At 35.3% G+C, this 24,293-nt stretch overlaps 1 protein-coding gene and 1 pseudogene across 1 annotated transcript in view; both read left to right on the top strand.

The window, feature by feature from the left end:
- The window catches only part of TEX15 (testis expressed 15, meiosis and synapsis associated), a 50,727-nt gene that overhangs the window by 9,434 nt on the left and 17,000 nt on the right, over positions 1–24,293 (top strand). Inside the window, exons 3-5 of the mRNA XM_037055319.1 lie at positions 10,108–10,345; positions 13,507–13,653; positions 14,520–14,682. Coding sequence (XP_036911214.1) covers positions 10,108–10,345; positions 13,507–13,653; positions 14,520–14,682 — 548 coding nt within the window. The remainder of the gene's footprint in view (positions 1–10,107; positions 10,346–13,506; positions 13,654–14,519; positions 14,683–24,293) is intronic.
- On the top strand, positions 8,508–8,612 carry LOC118993243 (uncharacterized; annotated as a pseudogene).

The raw sequence follows: 24,293 nt of genomic DNA, 5'->3' as shown, positions 1-24,293 counted from the left end.
GTGCTTTGCCCATCTTCTGCTTCAGTCTAAGAAGCCTTTAAAATTCAGAGTTAGTCAGAAAAAACCTTTCTACTTATAGCCTAGTTTCACAGATCAGCTTTGCAAAATTAGCTTGAAGGAAAAAATTAATCTTTTCTGGAGTTAATGTGAATATGGGTTTACAAGGAAAGAAATTTAGTGGGAGATAAATATGCCACAAAGCACAAATAATATTGCCTTCTACCTTTCCCAGATGCCTTCTTTTGAGCACTTTCCACCTGCTAAATGGAACTACTAAAGTTTCTATTGTAAAGATATATTTTAAATGCAGTCTCAGGGAAGAAACTGTTTGATTGCATCACAGTAGATTGCAATAGGCAAGAGCCACTTCCAATTCAGGGCCTTGGGGGATGGAAAGTTTTGAGAGGCTGGTAGCCAGGAGACAAATTGCCAATCACTACCATTGTCCAAACAAGGTCTTGCTGTGGTAATTAGCTTTTGGAATTTTGAGAGGTGGCAAAGAATTCCTAGGTACTACATTTTAAAAGGATATACTTTGTGCTCAGTAAGGGCCAGTTAACACTGAACATTTTTGTGTTTATTTTTCACTTTTCTGAATTTAATTGTAGTCATTTTTTCTCCACCAGTGGATTTTGGGTGTAGATAAGTTTGTGGTCACGTATTTCCTAATGTTGACTATATGTATCTACTTTTTTAAAAAATGAAAGCATTATTACTCACGCGATGGATCTGAAGTTAGATGCGATAACTAGATGAGACTTTGGGTTATTCCCTCTTGTAAAGTGGATTGAAAGTGTTCAGTGTTAGCATGACCATTTTTGAAGGTCTGTGTTTTGAAAGAAGGGTGTGTATGAGTAAGCAATGAGTAGATTATAATTTCCCTAATAGTTGTAAGTCATCTTACATAATTAGACTAAACTATTCTTTGTCCCATCCCCCTTACCTTTATTGGTTCACTGACATCCAAACCTAGTTGATACTCATATATTAAACAAAAACTTCCACTGTTGAAGTTTTTTTTTTTTTAAAGATTTGATTTATTTATCTTTAGAGGGGAAGGGAAGGAGAGAGGAATAGAAATATCAATGTATGGTTGCCTTCTGTGAGTCCCCTCCTGGGAACTGGCCCGCAACCCCGGCATGTGCCCTGACTGGGAATCGAACCTCGATCTCCTGGTTTGCAGTCCCATGCTCTGTTGAAGTTTTCTTAAGAGAAAAGGGTTTTATTGAGTGAGTCATTGCTAGCCAAAAAGGACCAGGGCATGAAGTCTAAACCGTCAGACAACAGGGCCACATGGAGAAAACATGCCCGCTGTCCTGGAGTTGACAGGCTTTTTACTGTATCAGGTTGGCAGAAGAAAGATATAAGCTGTTCTGAAAGAATTTACATTGGCTATATAGATAAAAGTCGTGAAAGGGAGGGAGATAAATGCATGGTCTGTAAGAAGTAAGGGTTTGCTCTTCAGGATGGTTGTGGGCAACAGTCTGGAAACTTCGTGCCTAGTAAGATGGAGAAGTGCACCTGGTGGGTGGCTACACAGCTATTCTTTTTAAATAATTGAGGAAGTAGCCACCTAGAAGTTAATTCATTAAGTTTCAACATTCACTGAGGAATGTAAGCAATCTCTTGTTTGTTTTACCCTGCAATTGTTAAGTGATTAAACTACTGTCTCTTCCATGCTCCAGCCCATTGTAATTTAATTTAGGATATCTCAGAATTTTCTCCTTTTCCAGTTCAGTCAAACACAGTGTGAGATTTGCTTGAAATCCTGAGATGCCGAAGTCATTGTCTCCATAGGTGTGAGCAAGAAAGCTAGTAGACCTAGCAGCTTCTGGCAGCCCTCTTGGGACCATAAGGGCAGCCATGACAGGTGAAAATGATGAAGTTGTGGACAGCAGTGTAGAGTCAAGGGAAAAAATCTGACTTCCTGATATTGTTGAGGGACTAAATAAGTTCCTGAATTTGCTTGTGGTGGGCAGCAAAGTGGTGCTCCCCCAAAGATGTCCACATCTTGATTTCTAGAACCTCTGGATGTGTTACGAAAGGGACTCTATAGATGTGATTGAGGTCAAGGACCTTCAGATGGGTGCTTATCCTCTTATCTCAGTGGGTCCTACTTGAGCTGAGCTCTCAGAGATGTAAGAGAAAGGCAGAAGAGAGTGGGTCAGAGAGAGGAGACAAAGTAAGTATAAGAGGGATCCAGCCTGACTTCTTTGGCTGTTAAGATGAAGGAAAGGTGTTAATGAGCCAAGGTAAGCAGTTAACTTCCAGAATTTTGGAACAGCCTTCAGCTGACAGACAGCAAGCAAACCAGATGTCAGTCTTCCAGCTCTAACTGAATTCTGCCAACAAGGAGATAGACCCTCCCCAAGAGCCTGAGGAAGGACCTTGATTTTAGCATAACAAGACCCATAGTGGACTTATGACTTACATAACTGTAGGATAATAACTTGATTTAAATCTACCATGTTTCTGGTAATTTTTTACAGTTATGCAATAGAAAACTAATATACTACCTTAAATCTGAACTTTTGTGTGAGAAAATTTCCCCTTTTTGTAACTGTATTAAAATATAATTGACATAACATTGTATAAGTTCATGGTATACAGTGTGATGATTTGATACACATATATGTATTGCAAAATATTTACCATGGTAAGGTTAGGTAACTCATCCTTTACCTCACCTAATTACCATTCGTTCATATAATAAGAATATTAAAGCTCTATTCTTATAGCAGCTTTCAAGCTTACAATACAGTATTAACTGCAGCCACCATTTTGTACCTTAGATTCTTAGAACTTGTAACTGAAAGTCTGTACTTTCACCGACACGTCCTCCATTACCCCCACTCTCCAGGCCCTCACAACCATCATTCTGCTGTTTCTATGAGTTTGATGTTTTTACATTCCACCTATAAGTGAGATCGTAAGTGTATTTGTCTTTTCTCTTTGTGACTTACTTCACTTAAAATAATGCCCTCAAGACCCATCTGCATTGTTGAAAGTGGAAGGATTTCCTTTTTTATGGTAGGTAATATATCATTGTATATATACCACATTTTCTTTATCAGTTCATCTGTCAATGGACATGTAGGTTGTTTTAATGTCTTGGCTGTTAATAACGCTGAAATGAGCATGGAAATGCAGATATCTTTTTAGGATTGTGATTTCATCCCCTTCATATACATACTCACAAGTGACATTGCTGGGTCATATAGCAGTTCTATTTTTACTTTTTTTTTTTTTGAGGAATCTCTATATTGTTTTGTGTAGTGACTGTACCAGTTTATATCCCACCAACGAGTGAGGGTTCACCAGCACTTATCTTGTCTTTTTGAGAATAGCCATTCTGACAGGTGAGAGATGGTATCTTGTGATCTGATTTGTATTTCACTGATGATTAGTTATCTTGAACACTTTTTCATGTGCTTGTTCATATGTACATTTTCTTTGGGAAAATATTCAAGTAGTGTGCTCATTTTTTAATCAGATTGTGGTTGGGTTTTTTTTTTTGCCATTGACTTGTATGGTTTCCTTATGTATTTTGGATATTATCTCCTTATCAGATACATAGTTTGTAAATATTTTTCATTTAATTTTGTCTTTTCCTTTTATCAGTTGTTTCTATATGCTGTGCAAAAGCATTTTAGTTTGAGGTAGTCCCCCTTGTTGATATTTGCTTTTGTTGTTTGTGCTTTTGATGTCATATCCAAAGAATTTTTGTCAGGACCATTGTCAAGGAGATTTTCCCCTGTATTTTCTTCTAGGAGTTTTATGGCCTCAGGTCTAACCTTTAAGTCTTTAATCCATTTAGAGTTAATTTTTGTCAGTGGTATAAGAGGGATACAGTCTCATTCTTTTGCATATGGATATTCCTTTGCTGAAAAGACTCTCTCTCCTTCCTCATCGCATGTTTGTGGCTCTCTTGTCAAATATTAGTTGACAATATATGCATGGGTTTATTTCTATGTTCCTGATTCTGGCCCATTGGTCTATGTGTGTTTGTATGGTACTACCATACTGTTTTAATTACTGTACCTTTGTAATATATTTAAATTATATTTTATTAATTACACTATTGCAGTTGTCCTTTATCCCCTATACCCATTCCATCTAGCACCCTCCCCACTCCCTCAGTCAGTACCCCCATCATTTTTCATGTCCATGGGTCATACATATAAGTTCTTTGGCTACTCTATTTCCTGTATATGTATTTTATATCCCCATAGCTACTCTGTCACTACCTGTTTGTACTTCTTAATCCTCTTACCTCTTCACTCATTCCTCCATACCCCCATCCCCTCTGGCAACCATCAAAATGCTTTCTGTATTCATGGTTCTGTCTCTCTTCTTGTTTGCTTGGTCTGTTTTTTTTAGATTCAGTTGTTGATAGATACATATTTATTGCCATTTTATTGTTTTATTGTTTTGATCTTCTTTTTCTTAAATAAGTCCCTTTAACATTTCATATAATATGTCTTGGTGGTGATGAACTCCTTTAGTTTTTTCTTATCTGGGAAGCTCTTTATCTGCCCTGCAATTCTAAACAATAGCTTTGATGCATAGAGCAATCTTGGCTGCAGGTCCCTGCTTTTCATGACTATCTGTGTTTCATGACTATCTAGCCTGCAAAGTTTCTTTTGAGAAATTATCTGACAGCCTTATGGGAACTCCCCTGTCAGTAACTAACTTCTTTTCTCTTGCTGCTTTTAAGTTTATCTTTAACCTTTGGCATTTTAATTATGGTGTGCCTTGGAATGAGCCTCTTTGCATCCATCTTGTTTGGGACTGTCTGTATTTCCTGGACTTGCATATCTATTTCTTTCACCAAATTAGGGAAATTTTCTTTCATAATTTTTTTCAAATAAATTTCCAATTTGTTGCTCTTCCTCTTCTTTTTATGGCACCCCCATGATGCCAGTGTTGGACCGCTTGAAATTGTCCCAGAGGCTGCTTATATCATCCTGGGGGAGGGAGGGCCAGAAAAGGGACAATGGCCTTTGCTCGTCTTGATGCCAGACACTTCAGTTTCTCCCTCTGTACCACTGGTGCCTTTCAAGCTGCTACTCCAGTGCTGGAGCTCAGAGGGGACGATTCTGAGTAAGTGAATCCACATGTGGGTTCTTTAAGAGGAACTGCTCTACCAATTCAATTATTGCTGGGTTTTGTAGCCAGAAGTTGTGGAACCCTGGGCTGTGGGGCTGAGACTCCTCACTCTCCAGATATCCCTCCTGAATTTTTATCCATCACATGTGGGTGTGGGACCAGCCTGTGCCATATTTGTGCTCCTCCTATCAGTCTGGATGGATGTGGTTTCTTTAGTTCCAGAGTTGTCATACTTCCATTCAACTAGATTTCTGATGGTTTTGAGTGATGGTCGATCTATATTATAGTTGTAAATTTGATGTGGTTGTGCAAAGAGGCAAGCCATGTTTGCCTATGCTGTCATCTTGACTGGAAGTCCCTGTAATATACTTCGAAATTAGGAAGTGTGATACCTTAAGCTCCTTTCTTTCTCAAGATTCTTTGGTTGTTCAGGTTCATTTGTAGTTCCACAAAAATTTCAGGATTGTTTGTTCTGTTTCTATAAAAAATGCCATTCGGATTTTGATACAGATTGCATTTAATCTTTACATGGCTTTGGGTAGTATTGACATTTTATCAATATTAACTCTTACCACCCATGAATATGGGATATCTTTCCATTTTTTCTGTGTTCTATTTCTTTCATAGGGGTCTTACAGTTTTGTTTTATAGATCTTTCACCTCCTTGTTTAAATTTATTCTAAAGTATTTTATTGGTTTTAATGTTACCATAAATTAAATTACTTTTATTTTTTTCAGGTAGTTCACTGTTATATAAAATGCAGTGCTTTTTATATTGATTTTTGTATCTTGAAACTTTACTGAATTTGTTTCTTAGGTCTAACATTTTTGGATAGAGTGTTGAGGTGTTTCTCTGTATTTAAGAGCATGTCATCCGAAAAAAAAAAGGAGACCATTTTATTTCTTCCTTTTGGATTTGAATTCCTTCCTTTTCCTTTTCTTGCCTAATTGCTCTGCCTAGGACTTTTAGTCTATTGGATAAAAGTAGTGAGAGTGGGCATCCTTGTTTATTCCTGATCTTAGAGGAGAAGCTTTCTGCTTTTCACCATAGAATATGATATTAATGGCTAACTTTGACTTAGTTGTTTTTTTTGTCTTTAAGATTTTATTTATTTATTTTTAGAGGAGGGGAAGAGAAGGAGAGGGAAATACTAATGTGTGGTTGCCTCTTGTGTGTCCCCTACCTGGGACCTGGCCCACAACCTTGGCAGGCACTCTGACTGGCAATCGAACCAGTGACCCTTGTGTTTGCAGGCCAGTGCTCAGTTCACTGAGCCACATCAGCCAGGACTTAGTTCTTCTTTTACTCTGCTTTGACTAGTTTCTTGATGGTGTAAAATTAGGTTTATCTGAGATTTTTTTTCTAATGTAGGCATTTATTACTATAAAATTTCCTCTTAACACTGCTTTTGCTGCTGCATCTCATAAAGTTTGGTATATGGTATTTCCATTTTCCTTTCAATATTTTTTACTTCACTTGTAATTTAATCTTTGACTCATTGTTCAGGAGTGTATTGTTTAATTTTCTCTTATTTGTGAATTTCTAAATCTTTCTCCTGTTACTGATTTCTACTTTCATATGCCTGTGGTCTCTGGTTGGGGCAACCAAAGCAGGTCCTTCATGTGGTACTCTAAAAGGCTAGGGAAGCTGGGCACTCACCCTGCTCTCATTTTCCCAGCAAGGGGAAGTTACCCAGGGAATTCCCACTTGACACTGGACAATGCTAGCATGGGGTGTGGGGCAATGATGCAGGCAAAGCTGTTTGTCTTACCCTTTTTGTGCAATTATTCTCGAGTTTTTGTGCCACTGCATTGCTGAAGTTTCTTAAGTTGACTGACAGCTCTCCTAGAGTTGCTTTTCTTTGTGGATAGCTCTAATTATTGATCTTGGTTGGAGCCGGAGGCTGGGGTCTTCACCATCTTTGTGACACCAGAACTCTTCAATCAAACTTAATTTCTTAATTTAAACTTTGTTAAATCCCAGTTTCTCTTAGCTCTCTATGCTTCATTTACATATTGCACCTTGTTCCAGCTGTACAATTATCACTTATCACAGGTAGTTTGATGGATTCGAAAACATTTAAGTTCCCTTTCAAGCTTTCCAAAGCCAGTTACTTAATTTTCTTTATATCCTAAAAAACTTAATTTAGTAATATTCATTCTTTTGTCTAAGCGCTACCAGTAGCTACATAACCAGTAGCAGTAGCAGCTAAATAGCACTGTTTTGATTCCAGTTAGACTTGAAGATAATGATACTTTCCATGTTCATTTATTAAAACAAATTATCCATTACCTACTGTACACGTTATCTTTGGAATCTTTGTGTAATGTAGTTAATTGTGACATAGGCATTCTATTTTAAGCACTTAACCCTTGTAGTCTGTTACAGTTGGTTTCAGTAGATAGACATCATGGTAGCACAGTGAGTTAAAAGTTCATGGTCTTTCAGAAGATATCCAAGATATCTAATCCTGTTTCTACCACTCATTTGTTGTCTTGTGTTAACTTACATGTAACTTCTTTATCTATGTAAGTTTTCTTATCTAAGCTTTTTATATTAATTCATTTAATATTTAATAAAATAGTGGTTTAAAATAATGACCAGCCCACAACCAAGAGCATACCTACAAAATTAACTTTTGAGTGCTGTGTTGATTTCAAACTTTCCACTCCGAAGCTTAAAGTATTCATAAGGTTCAGGAACTGACAAATTGTGACACTTACTCCTCATTAGTATTGCTTTATAAAAACATGAAAAAACATTTCTGGGAAATTATTCTTAGCTCTTGTTTTTTATATTTAAGATAATATAAATAACCTGTTAGCATAGACTCTGATAGACATTACTATTTTTTGGTGATAGAGCACTTTGTATGTAGTAGTTCTTATCCTTTCCCAATTACATGTTACTGTAAACACAAAAGACTATCCAGATTCTTTTCATCTGTCATCTCTGAAACTTCATCTCAAAACGAAGGTTTTGAGACTCAGAGCTTCTGTCATTTGACAAGCTGACAGAGTCTACTTCTGAGTAACTTCAAAAAGTCAATCTTCTATAAAATTTTTTAAACCTACAAAGAGTTGTCATGGCTAAATTTTTATTGTTCATTTTTATCTAAGTCATATTTAGTCCTAAATTTCCAGTATAATTTTGAAAACTACATAGTATTTATTGGTATATGACCAGTACAAAACTCCAGAGTATGTTCTACTTTAGTTATATAGGTTTTGGATCTTTGTTGATAATTTTTTTTAATTCTACTTAATCCCTTAGAGAGGACATAATGTTTAGCCAGTAAGAAACACAAAGAATTACTTGGCCTAAAATACCAGTGGTGCCACTGTTGAGAGACCTTACTCTAGTGTTTATTATGCATCTTTAATTTATAACTATTTTCATCGCTTCTCGGCCTTTTGGCTAAGATCAAGTGTAGTATCTGTTTTTATCGGTTTAATATAACTGTATTTTAATGTGACTGTATTAATATAACTGTATAACAATATAATGTTATATTTATGTGTAGGTAAAAACCTTACAACAATATACTTTGATTTTTCTACCCCCTCCCCATCCTTTGTGCTGTTGTGTTTCCATGTGGGAAAACTAACTTTCTGAGCAAATACTTGGGTCCTACTAGGAAATCCTTCTAGGCATTGCTCAGAGAGTTAATGTTTTTCCAGATCCTAAGAAAAACCAGTTGATAAATTGGGAATATAAAAAGTATTGTTATACTTCTGTGAGATTTAAACTTTAACAATCAATGTAGAGATCTTAGTGTTTCACAGAACTTTGTCAACTGATGTCAACTTGAAAGCAAGAGCAGGAAATGATGACACGTGAAGTTGAAAGTTAAGGTTGACATCTGCAGCAACTGAGAGAGAGGTGGCCATGATCTAATCAGTTAGTCTTGATTGTAACTGTTGCCATGTGTTTTGTAGCCCTGTCTACAATTAATAGTGAGTCATTCTTGCTAATGAAAAAAATATGAATATGCTAAAGTGCATAGTATACTTTTATAAATTCTGTGAGCGGTATTGGAGTAAATGAGAAATGTTGGTAGCATGCAGTTTTCAAGAACAAGTTTTCTTTTGTGGCACACATATTATCCGCTAGGTCCTCTAGGTTCTCCATTGTTGATAGTTACTTGGCATCACATTTTTCTGTCCCGGTGATTGAACTGCTGCCCTACAAGTTGCTAGTGATACTAGTGCTGAGCAAGCCGTAGAGAACTCCTCATGCAGTCTGCCAGTTGAAAGGGGATGGTGGCTACTTTGTATTTTTAAGTGGTTCTTGATTGTAGTCAAAAATTTCAAGAGTATGTGTAGTTCAGATTATAATCCTATCTGAGGATGATTTATCTTACTACTAATACAGGAGTTGGTAATCAAATTCTCACTTATTTCTTCCAGTTCTTATCTAGATCCCTGAAGAATGGAGTGCTCTAATACTTGACCATATATATGTATATGTGTGTCTGTGTCTGTATATATATGTATTTAAAAATGCATATTCTTTCCTCTATAACACAAATAAGTAAGAATTTGATCTCTGGAACTTAATGGTTGGCATATACAATCCCAAGTATGTACTTTGCTACTTTGGTACTTTGCTATTTTAACTCTTGAAATATCATATTCCTCATTTTAAAAACGTGTATAACAACAATATAATAATAACAATAACAGCTCAGTTGGGGGCAGTTAAGAACAAAACGACAAAATGCGTGTAAAGGTTAAGTCTTAACAATGTTGGGCATATTAGCAGCATTCAGGAAATGTTAGCCTTTACCATAATTCTGGACAAGTAGTTATCTAACTGCTACTTGCATTTCTTCCTTAAGTGATTTTCAGCCTGACTTGTTTCCATAGGACACCACTGTCACCTGTGCGTGTTGTCAATAATTGTCTTGTTTTCTAACTGTAGTGAGTTGAAATACTTATTTTCTGGTAAAAATTGTGTTGATATTCTCATTTCACTGCATGTTTGTTTTGCTTTAGGTCAGAGATGCGTGAGAGTGGAAGACATGGCAGAGAACTTGAAGAGCATTTCTGCTTTTTAGCACTTCCTCAGAGTGATGTGGCTGAGATCTATCACAATGGGATAAGTAGCAAAGCATCTACATTGAAGATATTAGGAAATCCTCTTCTTGGAATCTATATCTTTAGACATGTTGATGTTGCCTTGAATTACGCTCATAGTAGAAGCATTAGTGTAGAAAGTATTATAGTTTTTAAGGTAGGTACTCTAAAACAAATACTAACTATTATACTCAGTTTATTTTAAATTGACCTCAACATGTGGATTATTATTAGTGTTTTAACGTACATTATGTAAAATAAATAATAATTGTATTTATTACTGCCATCATCATCATTCAGAATTTTCTCCTATTTCTGATGTTAGTTGGGTGGGCATCATAAACCAAAAGTCCAAGTAAATAAAGGCAAGTAAATAAAGACAATCATCTTTGTCTTCTCAGTATATAATTTTTTCTGTCTTAATTGACCCTCTTTTTTTCTCTTGTTCAGACCATAATTAATGCTAGACTATTTTAAGTGTCCTTCTTCAAAACACTGGTTATGATTATTCTGGCTGAAGTTAAAGTTACTAAATTCCTATTGTTTATTTTTGTTAATAGTGATACAACGCTAATTTCTTAGTTTTGATGATTTTGCTATGTTTATGTAAGAAGTTAACATTAGGAAAAGCTGGGTACAGATATACAGGACCTCCAAACTATTTTTTGCAACTTTTCTGAAAGTCTAAATCAAAATAATTTTTGATTTTACTCAAAATCAAAAACAGTAAGTCTTATACTTGAATCTTAAGCATTAACAAATTGGTTAAGATACACTTTGGTTAATTGCAGCTTTGCCAGGATTACTAAAATCACAAGCTAGACAGGATGCTGGGTTGTGTAAGTTAGAGTGTAAAATTATTGGTTCATTTGGTATAATTTCTTTTATATTTAGACCTCAAATACTATCAAATTCATAAAGCATAATTTATTTTTACATTAAAATGTAATACATATTTAATTTAGAAAAATTTGGAATACTGAAAAGCTCCAAAAAGCCCATTAATAAATAACTACAGTTACTTTTACAATACTTAGTAACAAGTACTTAGTCTTATTATTTAGTTTTCTGTTCATGTATATGGATATGCATATATAAGCATAATTAAAATGTTTTTACTTTACTTACTATATAACTTTTTTCATTGACTATAAAATGAACATTTCCATGTCTTTAAATAAGTATTCTTCTGAAATACCCTTTCGAATGACTGCATAGTATTCCACTCCACAACTCTACTATACATTTGTGTAACAGTTTTTTAATGTTAGGGTGTAAGTTGTTTTGTTTTGTTTTGTTTTGTTTTTGTATTTTTAAATACTACTTTGATCATCATTGTAGATACATTTTTACACATGCCTATGATTATTTGTTAAGAGTTAATTGGTTAATTTTTAGGTGTCAAATTAGGAGCCGAAAATATCTACACTTTTACAACTTTTGATATATAATGCTCAGTTGTCCTTGGAAAGGTTGACATTTCTATCTACATTATATGGGAATGTCTATTACCTCACACTTTCACTAACTCTGTATATTATACTTAAAAAGAAAATCTCTTTACCAGTCTAATATGTGATAATTTCTCATTGTTTCAGTTTCTTCTTTTTCATAGTTATTGCTATTTAAACATTCTGTATATATTCATTAACAGTAGAGAATTGCTTGATAATATCGTTTGCCATTTTCTTTTTCTTTTTTTCTCGGTTATTTGTGAGCATTATCAGTTTATTAAAGCACAGAGCTAGGCTTTTTTTGGTACAATGTTTTATCAGTGTGATCTTTTTTTCAAATAAACATTATTTTGGAATAAATTTAAATTTACAGAAAAGTTACAAAAATAGTAGAGAGCATTCTTTTATACAATTCACCCAGCTTCCCCTAATGTTAGTATTTCACATAACTATGGCACATTTGTCAAAACTAAGAAACTAATGATGTGTACATCAATTACATCTCAATAAAATATAATAAAATGAAAAGAAAATAGTATTGGTATAGTACTGTTAACTAAACTACAGACTGTATTTGGTTTTTGCCAGTTTTCTACTAATGTTTTTTCTCTTCCGGTATCCAAATGTAGGATTCCACATTACATTTACTATTGTTTTTAATTTTGAATGAAAGTATTAGCATGTTAAAAGTAACTAATAGAATTGCTGCCATTAAATAAAATGTGGACTTGTTTTCACATTAATTCCATTTTCTTTCTCATTGTCTTCGGTCACTTATGTTCATTTTCTGAATTTTATAAAATTTTAAAAAGATTATATTTATTTATTTTTAGAGAGAGTGGAAGGGAGAAAGAGAGGTAGAGAAACAGCAAAGAGAGAGAAACATTGATGGGTTGCCTCTCAGCCCTCAACCTAGGCACGTGCCCTGACTAGGAATTGAACCAGTGACCTTTCGGTTTACAGGCCAGCACCCAATCCATTGAGCCACACCAGGCAGGGCTTACACATTTTTTTATGTACAGTTCTCAAATACCTTACAGTGAAATCTATGTTTTTGGTGCATAGTTTCGTGGCACATACGTTTAGAGAAGAATTCTCACTTTAAAATGAGGTGAAGATTTGCTAATCTTTCTTTCTATAATATTTACATTACATAAACATATAACTTGGTAATTATTTTGGTTTATAGTTTAAGAAATGAATTTAATTTTCCAGTTACACACTATTTATTAAATCTATTTTTGCTTTACTTCAAATAGTACTTTTAATATTATATAGTATTTTTAGTTGTATAATTTTAGTTGCTTGGACTTACCTGGGCTTTTTTTTTTCTTCCAGTTTCCCCTCCCCTCTACTCTTACCCTCCCCAACAGGGGGGAAAAAACTTTTGTTATGATAGTTTCTGCCTTTTCTTATAGTAGTTACATCCTTTTAAAAAGTATATAATATCTGGAAGTGCTAGTCACCTGTTTCATACAATCATTCTCTATCTCTGACTCAAAACTTTTTACAAAAATTTTTCTAAATTTTCTTAAATATTCTTGTTTGTTTAGTCTTCCAGGTAAATTTTTAGACTACAACTCATTCCTACAAATAGATTTCCTGAAATTTTTATTGGGATTACTGTAGTCTTAGAGTTTAAGTTGGTGAAAATTGACATAATTACACATTTTTGTCAAATTTGTACCAACTTTTAATGGAATAGATAACTTAATAACAATAAATCATCTATTTATCTGGGACATGGATTATCTCCATTCATAGGTCTTCCTTTTAAAAAGAGTGAGCTTCACAACTCTGTGTTATGAAAGTTTAAAGTGTTTTGCTATATTTTTACAGACCTCCTTTTTGCCTTCTTTTAAAGGTTCTCTTTGGAAAAGTGAAGAAAATTCAGCCTTCAGTGGATAAAAACAAAGTTTCTTTGGATCCGTCTCCTAACTTTGATTGCCATATGTCTAGAAATACACCTTCTCCAAAAGATACCATTGAGCTACAAGCCTACAATTCAGCGGTATGTTAATGTTTTAGTTCATCTGACTACTTGAAAGTCATACGGTTCACATTGTATGATACAAAACTTAAAGGAACAGCTTTTAATTCATTCAATATAATATCACCTTAAATAAGGAGTGAAAGATGTTTTAATGTTTATCTGAGAATGTTAGTAGAAGGGTTTTCAAATTTATATTTAACTTTGTTTAAAATAGAGTATCTGCTCTTCTTTAGATGTTCCATAGGTAAATTTATGTCTTGCAAAGCATGCCACCTTTTTTTAAACAAGGCCATTTGAAATAATGTTCTTGATCCTTTGTGCTTTGCAGAAGGAACAATGACTTTTATCCTGATCATTACATGTGAAATGATAATTTTGTATAATATCTTAGTGAGACAGTAGACATTTACTTTAGCCTTCTATAAAAGATTACATTATGTATAATACACATTATATATAACCATATATATAATAAAATGAAGCTAAACCATTTAGAAATATATATATATATATATATGCCACCATATGTAAAATGTATTGTTTTGGTTCTTTTTTAAATTAACTTTTCCAACCAAGTAAAATATCATGTAGTGTATTCACAGCATATGCAAAACATTAAACCTTTAATGGAAAAATACTTCTAAATTTAAAAACAAATTGTGTCTGCTTCTACTGACATTGGTGGCCTACCGAGGAAAAAAATACGTGGCAGGGGAAAAAAATTGCTACATCTTAGGGGGAAAAGTCGAAGAAGGCAAGGAAGAGAGGGTGGTATATGGAAACAGATGAATATATAACATTATGCAGTTATTATAGTTTTTAAAAATATTAAATTTGTTTAAATTAATCATCATAAAAATATTCTCATTTCTTTTACCTTTCAGGTATACTTCTATGAATACAATGTTTTTTCAAACCCAGTAGATAAACCTAGGCAGTGTCTTCCATATGCAATAGTAACAGTGAAATTTATTGGTCAAAAAATAGGCAATGGACACCTTGTGACATCTTTGAGATTCCTTTCAACAGGATTTCCTAAGAGAGCTGGTAAGATACATATGTTATTCTATTTCAGTAGCATTTGTTTTGGTCTTACAACTTTTGGATATTATCTTCTAATACATTATGAATTTCTAAGCAAAATAGTTGTTTGCCTTACCTATTTTCAGTTTGCTATATCTAAAATTATATTGCAGATACTGATATTTTTATGACTTCTTTTGCTCAATATATTTGTGTGATTCTTCCATGTTGATGTATAACTGTAGTTTCTTTATTTTCATACATGTATGAATGTACTCAAATATTATTCCATTTTCTGACTATAAACTATTCCTCTGGGGATATTTGGACACTTTCCAGTTTTACTCATATTCCAGACATTGCTATTTTAAACATTCAGGTAAGTGTTTCAGTACATATGTGCAAGAGATTTTCTGTAGAATACACAGTATATCCACATCAGGAATTTGCAAAGCAATTCAAAGACATCAAATAGTTTTCAAAAGTCATTACATCAAATTACACATTTGCTCTACATCTTTGCCAACACATAATATTTTTTTAAAAATGTTTGTTTCTGCCAGCCTAGTGAGTGTGATACGTTGTTATCATCACCTTTGAAAGAAACGCTGAACCTTTAAAAGCTATTATATCCCTTTCCCTTCATTCCCCCTATGCCTAAGCAGTCACTAATCTGCTTTCTGTCTCTCTATATTTGCCTATTCTGGGCATTTCATGTAAGTGAAATCAAGTATGTGGCCTTTTGTGACTAGTGACTCTCACTTAATAGTATTTTCAAAGCTCTTGCATGTTGTTGTATGTATTAGTACTCCATTCCTTTTTGTGCAATAAGGTTTCGTTGAATAGGTATAATACTTTATCCATTCATCAGCTGATGGACATTTGATGGCAATTGTGAATGATTCTGCTCTGAACGTTCTTGTACAAGTTTTGGTGTAGACCTGTGTTTCTAATTCTCTTGGATATGTAGTAAGGAATGGAATTGCTCGATCACATGGTACTCTATGTTAACCATTGGAAGAATTGCTACAACTGTTTTTCCCAAAAACGCTGCACCATTTACATTCACACCAGCAGTGTGTAAGGGTTAGGATTTTTCCACTTCCTTGTTATCACACCACTTTCTGATTATAGCCATCTAGTGGGTATGAAATGAAGTTTTCAGGGTTAAGTTTTACACTCTTTTGTTGAATTTATTACTGAATATTGTGTTCTTTTTGTATCCTGTTGTAAACAGAATTATTTTCTTCCATTTTTGTATTGTTTGTTCATTGCAAGTATATAGAAATAATTTTGATTTTTCATGCCCTGCAGTATTATTTCCGGTTCACTTCTTCCTTTCTAACTGGAAGTCTTTTCTTTCTTTTTTTTTTTTTTTGGCCTAACTGCCCTGATTATGATCTCCAGTGTTTAATACAATTCCTGTCTTGTTCCTGAACTTAAAGGGAAAACTGAGGTTTTTTGATGTTCCTTATCATGTTGAGCAGGTTCCCTTCTATTCCTACTTATTGCTTGTCTGTATCATGAAAGGTTGCTGGATTTTGTCAGATGTTCTTATTGCATCTTACAGATGATCATGTTGCTTTTGTTCTTCACCCTATTACTGTAGCATATCACACTAATTGATTTTCAGATATTAAGCAAACTTTGCATTCCTGGGATAAATTCCATTTAGTCATGGTATAGTCTTTGTTTTAAATGTTGCTGGAATCCAGTTACTAATTTGTTGACTTTTGTGTCCATATTCATAAGAGATACTGATCTGTAGTTTTCTTGTGATATCTTTATCTGGTTTTGGTATGAGTAATACTGGTCTCATAGAATGATTTAGTTAATATTCCTTCCTTTCCCATTTTTGCGGAAAGAGTTTGTGAAGAATGGCATTAACTCTTCCTAAAACATTTGTTAGACTTTACTAATGAAGCCATCTGGGCCTGGACTTTTCTTTGTGGGTGGTTGTTTTTTGGGGGGCGGGGGGGTTTAAGTTACTGATTCATTTTCTTCACTTACTGTGGGCTGGGCCCATTCAGATGTTACATTTCTTCTTGTATCATTTGGTGGTTTTGTTTTTGTTAGGAATTTGTCCACTTAATTTAATATATCCATTTTATCTAACTTATTAGCATACTGTTCATTATATTTCTTCATAGCACTTTTTATTTCTGTAAGGTCAGTAGTAATAGCCTCCCATTTCTATTATAATTTGAGTGTGCTGTCTTTTTTCTTGCTCAGTCTGGCAAAACGTTTGTCAGGGTTTTTTTAACATATCAAAGAAACATCTTTCGGTCTCATTGATTTTTTTGTTGTTGTTGTTGACACTATTACAGATGTCCCCCATTTATTTCTCTTTGACCCCTCCACTCAGCCCCCCCCAGCCTTAACTATATTGTTGTCTCTGTCCATGGGCCATGCTTATATGTTCTTTATCTAATCTCTTCCAGTTCCCCCATCCCACTCCCCTCTGAGATCTGTCAGTCTTGTTCATGTATCTGTCCATCTGGCTTTATTTTGTTCATCACTTTATTTTGTTCATTAGCTTCCCCATATGAGTGAGATCTTATGGTACTTGTCTTTCTCTGACTGGGTTATTTCACTTAGCATAATGCTGTCCGGGTCCATCTGTGGTGTCACAAAAGGTAAGATTTCCTTCATTTTTTACAGCCATGTGGTTTTCCATTGTGTCAATATATCACAGCTTTTTTGTCCATCTACTAGTGGGCACTTGGGCTGTTTGTTTCCAGACCTTGCCTGTTGTAAATATTGCTACTGTGAACATAGGGGTGCATATATTTCTTCTAATTAGTGTATTGGGATTCTTAGGATATATTCCCAGAAGTGGGATTGCTGGGTCAAAGGAGGCTCCCTTTTTAATTCGTCGGGGTATCTCCATACAGCTTTTCATAGTGGCTGCACCAGTCTGCATTCCACCAGCAGTGCTGTAGAGGTCCCCTTTTCTCCATACTCTTGCCAGCACTTGTTTGTTGATTTCTGGATGGTAGCCATTATGGCAGCTATGAGGTGATGTCTCATTGTGGCTTTAATTTGCATCTCTCTGATAGTTAGTGATGTTGAGCATCTTCTTGTATGTCTCTTGGCCATTTATATATCCTTTTTTGAGAAGTGTCTATTCATGTTTTTTGCCCATTTTTTAATTGGATTGTTTGTCTTCCTGGTATTGAATTAAGTTCTTGATGTATTTTGGAAATTTAAAATGCATCTTTTATCAGACGTATCATTGGCAATAATGTTCTCCTGTACAGTGGGTGCTCTTTTCATTCTGTTAATGATTTCTTTTGCAGAAGCTTTTCAGTTTAATGTAATCCTGTTTTATTTTTTCCTTTATTTCCCTTGCCCTAGAGATGTATTGGTAAAAATATTGCTCTGAGAGAGGTCTGAGATTTTACTGCCTATATTTCCTTCTAGGATTTTTATGGGTTTGCCAGTTACATTTAAGTCTTTTATTTATTTTGATTTAATCCCTGTGTATAGTATAAGTTGGTAGTCTAGTTTCATTTTTTTTTTGCATGTACCTACTTAATTTTCCCAACATTTATTGAAGAGACTGTCTTTACTCAATTGTATGCCCTTGCCTTCCTTGTCAAATATTAATTGACCGTAAAGGTGTGGGTTGATTTCTGGGTATTCATTCTGTTCCATTTATCTATCGCTCGTTCTTATGCCAGTACCAGGCTTCTTTGATTACAGTGACCTTGTGGTATAGTTTGATATCAGATATTTTGATACCTCCAACTTTGTTCCTTTTTTCCTCAAGATTGCTGAGGCTGTTCGGGGTCTTTTGTGCTTCTATATAAATTTTTGTAATATTCTTTCTACTTCTGTGAAGTATACCATTGGTATCTTGATCAGTATTGTATTAAGTCTATACATTGCTTGGTGTAGTATGGACATTTGAATGATACTAATTCTTCATATTCATGAACATGATATATGCTTTCAGTTTTTTGTATCTTCTTTTATTTCTATCTTCAGTGTCTTATAATTTGGGGGGTTCAGGTCTTTTATATCTTCAGTTAAATTTATTCCAAGGTATTTTTTATGTAATTTGTGAATGGGATTTTCTTAGTTTTCCTTTTTGCTAGTTCATTATTGGTGTATAAAAATGCAGCTCATTTCTAGATACTTATTTTGTATCCTGCTTTGTATTGAATTCATTTATTCTAGTAGTTTTTTGGTTGAATCTTTAGGGTTCTCTATGTGTAGTAACATGCCATCTCCAAATAATGACAGTTTTACTTCTTTCTATCCAATTTGGATGCTTTTTATTTCTTCTTCTTGCCTGATTGCTGTGACTAGGACTTCCAGTACTATGTTGAATAAGAGAGGTGATAGAGGACATCACTATCTTGTTCCAGATCTTAAGGGAAACACTTTTAGGTTTTGCCCATTGAATATAAGGTTGGCTATGAGTTTGTCATAATGGCTTTTATTATGTTAATTATTTCCTTCTATTCCCCCTTTGCTGAGGATTTTTGTCATAAATGGGTACTGGATTTTATCAAGTGCTTTCTCTGCATCTATTGATATTTATTCCTCATTTTGTTTATGTGGTGTATCACTTGATTAATTTGTGATTATTATATCAGCCTTGCATCCCTGGTCTAAACCCCACTTGATCATGGTCTGTTACCTTTCTAATGTATTGGTGGATCTGGTTTGCTAATACTTTGTTGAGGATTTTAGCATCTATGTTCATCAGGGATATTGCTCTGTAATTTTTTTGTAGTGTCCTTACCTACAAAAAAAATTTTTTGGTTTTAGAATTAGGATAATGCTCCTTGTAAAATGAGCTTGAGTGTCTTTCTCCTCTTGAAATTTTTGGAATAATTTAAGGAGGTAGGTGTTAGTTTTTCTTTGTATGTTTGGTAAAATTCACCTGGGAAGCCATCTGGTCCAGGACTTGCATTCGCTGGGAGTTTTTTTGATTACTGCTTCAATTTCCTTCATTGTAGTTGGTCTGTTCAGATTTCCTCATTCTTCCTGATTCAACTTTGGATGATTGTTTCTAGAATTTTATCCATTTTGTCCAGGTTGTCGCATTTGCTGGCATATAGTTGTTTGTAATATTTTCTTATGATTCTTCGTATTTCTGTGGAGTCAGTTTTTCTCTTTATACATTTCTTAAGTCCTCTTTTCTTTCTTGATAAATCTGGTTAAAGGTTTGTCGATCCTGTTTATCTTTTCAAAGAAGCAGCTCTTGATTTCATTGATCTTTTGTATTATTTTTTTTTACTCTACATCATTTATTTCTACTCTCATTATTTTTTTCTTCTACTTTGGGCTTTGTTGTTCTTTTGTAATTCCTTTAAGTGTAAAGTTAGATTGGATCTTAAGAGATTTTTCTTGTTTCTTGAAGTAGTCCTCTAATGCTGTGAATTTCCCAGTAGGAGTGCTTTCACTGCATCCTATAAATTTGGGGTTGTTAGGTGTTCATTTTTGTTTGTTTCAAGGTATTTTTTTATTTCTTCTTTGATCTCATTAACCCGTTGTTTAGTAACATGTTGTTTGGCTTACATGTCTTTGCTTGTTTTTCAGGGTTTTTTTAATTGTATTTGATTTCTAGTTTCATACCATTAAGGTCAGAGAAGATGCTTGATATGATTTAAATCTTCTTAAGTTTATTGAGTCTTGTTTTGTGTCCTAATATGTTGTGTCCTAGAAATATTTTTTAGGTCTGTCCTAGAAAATGTTTCATGTATACTTGAAAAGAGTGTATATTCTGTTGCTCTTGGGTAAAATGCTCTGACTATATTAATTAAATCCATCTGATCTAGTGTCTTATATAAAGTCTCTATTTTCTTGCTGATTTTCTGTCTGGAAGAACTATCCATTGATTTCAATACGATGTTAAAATTCCTATTACTGTCAAACTCTCCCTTTCTGTTCATCAAGATTTGCTTTATATATTTAGATGCTTCTATGTTGGGTGCATAGATAGTTACAAAGGTTATGTCCTCTTGTTCAGTTTATCCCCTTAGCACTACATATTGTCCTTCTTTGTCTCTTGTTATGGCCTTTATTTTAAAGTGTTTTTTTTCTGATTTAAATTTTACCACCCCAGCATTTTTTTTTTTTTGCAGTTGCATGAAATATTTAACTTTGATGTGTCTTTGTGTGGGCTTTTGCAGGTTCACCTTGTTTGGGATGCTCTGTGCTTGTGTGCTTCCTGGACTTGTATGTCTATTTTCTTCACCAGGTTAGGGAAGTTTTTTTCATTATTTTTTCAAATAGGTTTTCAATTTCTTGCTTTCTTCTTCTTCTGGCTCCTCCATGATGTGAATGTTGGTTTGCTTGAAGTTGTCCCAGAGGCTCCTTACCCTATCCTCATTCTTTTTTATTTCCTTTTTTCTTGATCTTTTGGTTGAATTAATTTTTCTGGCTTCCTTACATTTCAAATTGCTGTTTTGATTCTTGATTTTATATACTCTCCTGTTAATTCCAAGTAAATAATTTTTTCATTTCGGTAAGTATAACCTTCATTTCCTACTGGCTCTTTTTGTATGGTTTCCATGTCCTTTTTTATGCTGTTGAAGTAAGTCCATCCACTTTCCCCCTAAGTTCACTGAGCATCCTTATAACCAGTGTTTTGAATTCTGCATCTAGTAGATTTTCTCATCTCCATTTTGTTTACCTTGTTTTATTAAATTTGGAGTTTTGTTCTTTCATTTTCAAGATGTTTCTTTATCCCTCATTTTGGCAGCCTCTCTGTGTTTGTTTCTATGTATCAGAACTGCCACATCTTCCTGGCTTGGTACAGTTGTCTGATGTAGTAGGTGTCTTTAGTGTCCAATTCAACAGCCTCCTTCACCCTGGAGCTGGGCACTCTAGGAGTGGCCCCCTTCTCAGTGTAGGCTGCATTACACCCTCCTGTTGTAGTAGAACCTTGATTGCTGTTGGCATATCAGTAGGAGGAAATAAACTTTCGGTTGATCAGCTGCAAGGACTAGCTGTGACCACCATAGATGAGCTGTGCAGGGGCCCAGTGCCGTTTTAGTCCACCACTTGAATGTGTCTCTTGTGGAGGTGATTGGGTGGTACTTTGATGTGGTCTGAACCTGTCCACTGATTACTCTGGCCCTGGGCCCTCCCAGGAGGGGCAGACCAAGGTTAGCCAGTGCCTTTGTTTTGCCCCTGGGGCTGCCCAGCATGAGCTACAAAGTGTTCTCCAGATGGCTACTTCTTGTGCTGGATTTGAAGGTACCCAGAAGAGGCCAAGCTGCAAACCAAAGCCCAAACCAAGGCCACCTTTTACTAAAGCCAGACATGCATGGGGCCATTTAAGGTACGAGGCTTGCTGAGGCCAGATGCTCCTTGTTTTAGAGAGTTTTGAGAAGTCTAAAGCGTGAACCAAGAGAGACCATTCATATGGAAAAGCCACTGGAAATTATCTGAATGGGTCTACCAGTTGGGTAGAGCTGGGTCTTAGGAAATCACCCAGGAGGGACAAAGAGTGATAGTCAGTTTATTGGAGACTCAGGTGTAGTGCTCCCCTGCTGTCTCTTTTAGGGGATGGGGCATCTCAGAAAAGGAACAGCGTTTTTGGCCAGCACTTTAATCTAGGAGAAAGCCTCCCCTCCATCTCTCATGCTGATGCTAGACTGTTCAGCTCTTTCCTGTATGTCCCTGGTGCCTTTCAAGCTGATGCCCCAGTGCTAGAGGACAGAATGAGTGAGTCTAAGTCAGTGAACTATGTTTCTCTTTTTTTCTTTTACTTCTTCTTAAAACCCTTTAACATTTCTGTAATAATGGTTTGGTGGTAATGAGCTCTTTTCCCTTTTTTCCCTCTGGGAAGCTCTGTATTTCTCCTTCAATTTTAAATGATAGCTTTGCTGGGTATTTTGGCTATTGGTCCTTGCTCTTCATCACTTGAATATTACATACCAGTTTCTTGTGGCCTGAAATGATTCTATGGAGAAATCAGCTGACAGTTTTATGTGAGCTCCCTTGTCAGTAGCTTTTTTCCTCTTGCTGGTTTAAAATTCTTTGTCCTTAACCTTTGCCATTTTAATTATGATGTATCTTTGTGTGGGTCTTTTTGGGTTCATCTTCTTGAGACTGTATGCACTTCCTAAACTTGTGCATCTTTTCCTTTCACAAGGTTAGCAAAGTTTTCAGTTATTACTTAAGTCATATAGGTTCTCAATCTCTTGCTCTCTCTCTCTCCTTCTTGTACCCCTATGATGTAGATGTTGTTACACTTAATGTCCCAAAATTCTCTTAAATGATCCTCATTTTTTCAGTTCTTTTCCATTTGTTGTTCTTAATTGTATTTTCTCCTACCTTGTCTTTGAGATTGCAGATTCAATCCTCTGCTTCATCCAGCCTATTGTTTATGCCTTCTAGCATATGCTTCATTTCAGATACTGTATCCTTCATTTCTGACTGGTTCTTTTTTATGGTTTCTGTGTCCTTTTCTGTATCTCTTTGTTAAAGTTCTCACTAGTTTTCTGAGTATCCTTATAATTGTGTTTTTGAGCTCTATATCTGATTTCATTTCATTTAGCCCTTTATTTTATTTAGCTAGCCCTTATTCTGGAGATTTCTCCTGTTCTTTCATTTAGTGCATGTTTGTCTCCAAATTTTGGCTGCCTGTTTGTATTTGTTTCTATGTATTAGGTAGACCTGCAATGACTCCCAGTCTTTGTAAGGTGGCCTTACATAGTAGGTGTCCTGTGGGACCCAGTAGCATAGTCTCCTCAATCCTCTGATCTGGGTGCTCCAGGAATGTCCCGTGTGTGTGTTATGTGGGCCCTCCTTTTGTAGTTGAGTCTTGATTGCTATTGGCCCATTTTTGTGCAGGGTAGACCTCTAAGCTGGCTAACTTTCAGGATTGACCTTGACCATAGTGTATGAGCTGCTGTGCAGGTGCTGACCACATGAAGTAGAATTCACCTCAGCAGGGTCTGATGCCTGCCACAGTCTTCCTTGAGCTATGAGTTTGATGAAGCTAATTGGATCCTGATGTGATGTTGTCTAAAACTGGCCACTGTGTGTGTTGCTTCTGGGGATTCATGGGAATGACTGTGGTGCAGGTCAATGTCAGACAACCTCTTTGGAGCTACAAATCCAAATTTTGTGGCTGCTTCTTCTGGGCCTGTGTGTGCATTGGAAGGACCGAGCTACACACCAAAGATGACATTTACTAACACTGGCCCCAGGGACAGGTCAGCAAATGTTCCAGTGTGCTCTAAGATCTGCCTCTGCCTATTAGGCTCAGCCACTGAAATAGCCTCTGACAGTACTCATGTTGCATGAGGTAGGTTCCTATGAGTCACCAGGTAAAGACAAGTGGTGTTCACCAAAGTGATACAGGTTCAAACTTAGTGCCAGTGCTGGGTCTGTGATGACTCCCACCAAGTTCCTGCAGACCTTTGTGGTAGGGAGGGGTCTTAGGGAGTCATCAGAGTGGAGTCCAGCAGAGTTTATCAGGCCCAAACAGACCAAGGTTTGGCTGCTACTAAAACTTCTTGTATGTATATCTTGGGTATTAGTATGTTAGAAGAATAAATTATAAAAGTGTATTTTTTGAGTGTAGATTACATTACAGTTTGATAACTACTGTGGATTTACTTGCCCAGTTTATAAACAGTTTAAAAGTGCTTATATATGCAGAGTAT

This window comes from Sturnira hondurensis, unplaced genomic scaffold (assembly GCF_014824575.4).
Source record: "Sturnira hondurensis isolate 20B ecotype Veracruz unplaced genomic scaffold, ASM1482457v3 Scaffold0008640, whole genome shotgun sequence".
Lineage (NCBI taxonomy): Eukaryota > Metazoa > Chordata > Mammalia > Chiroptera > Phyllostomidae > Sturnira > Sturnira hondurensis.
Note: the sequence above shows the minus strand (reverse complement) of the source record. Positions and strands in the feature narration are given on the sequence as shown.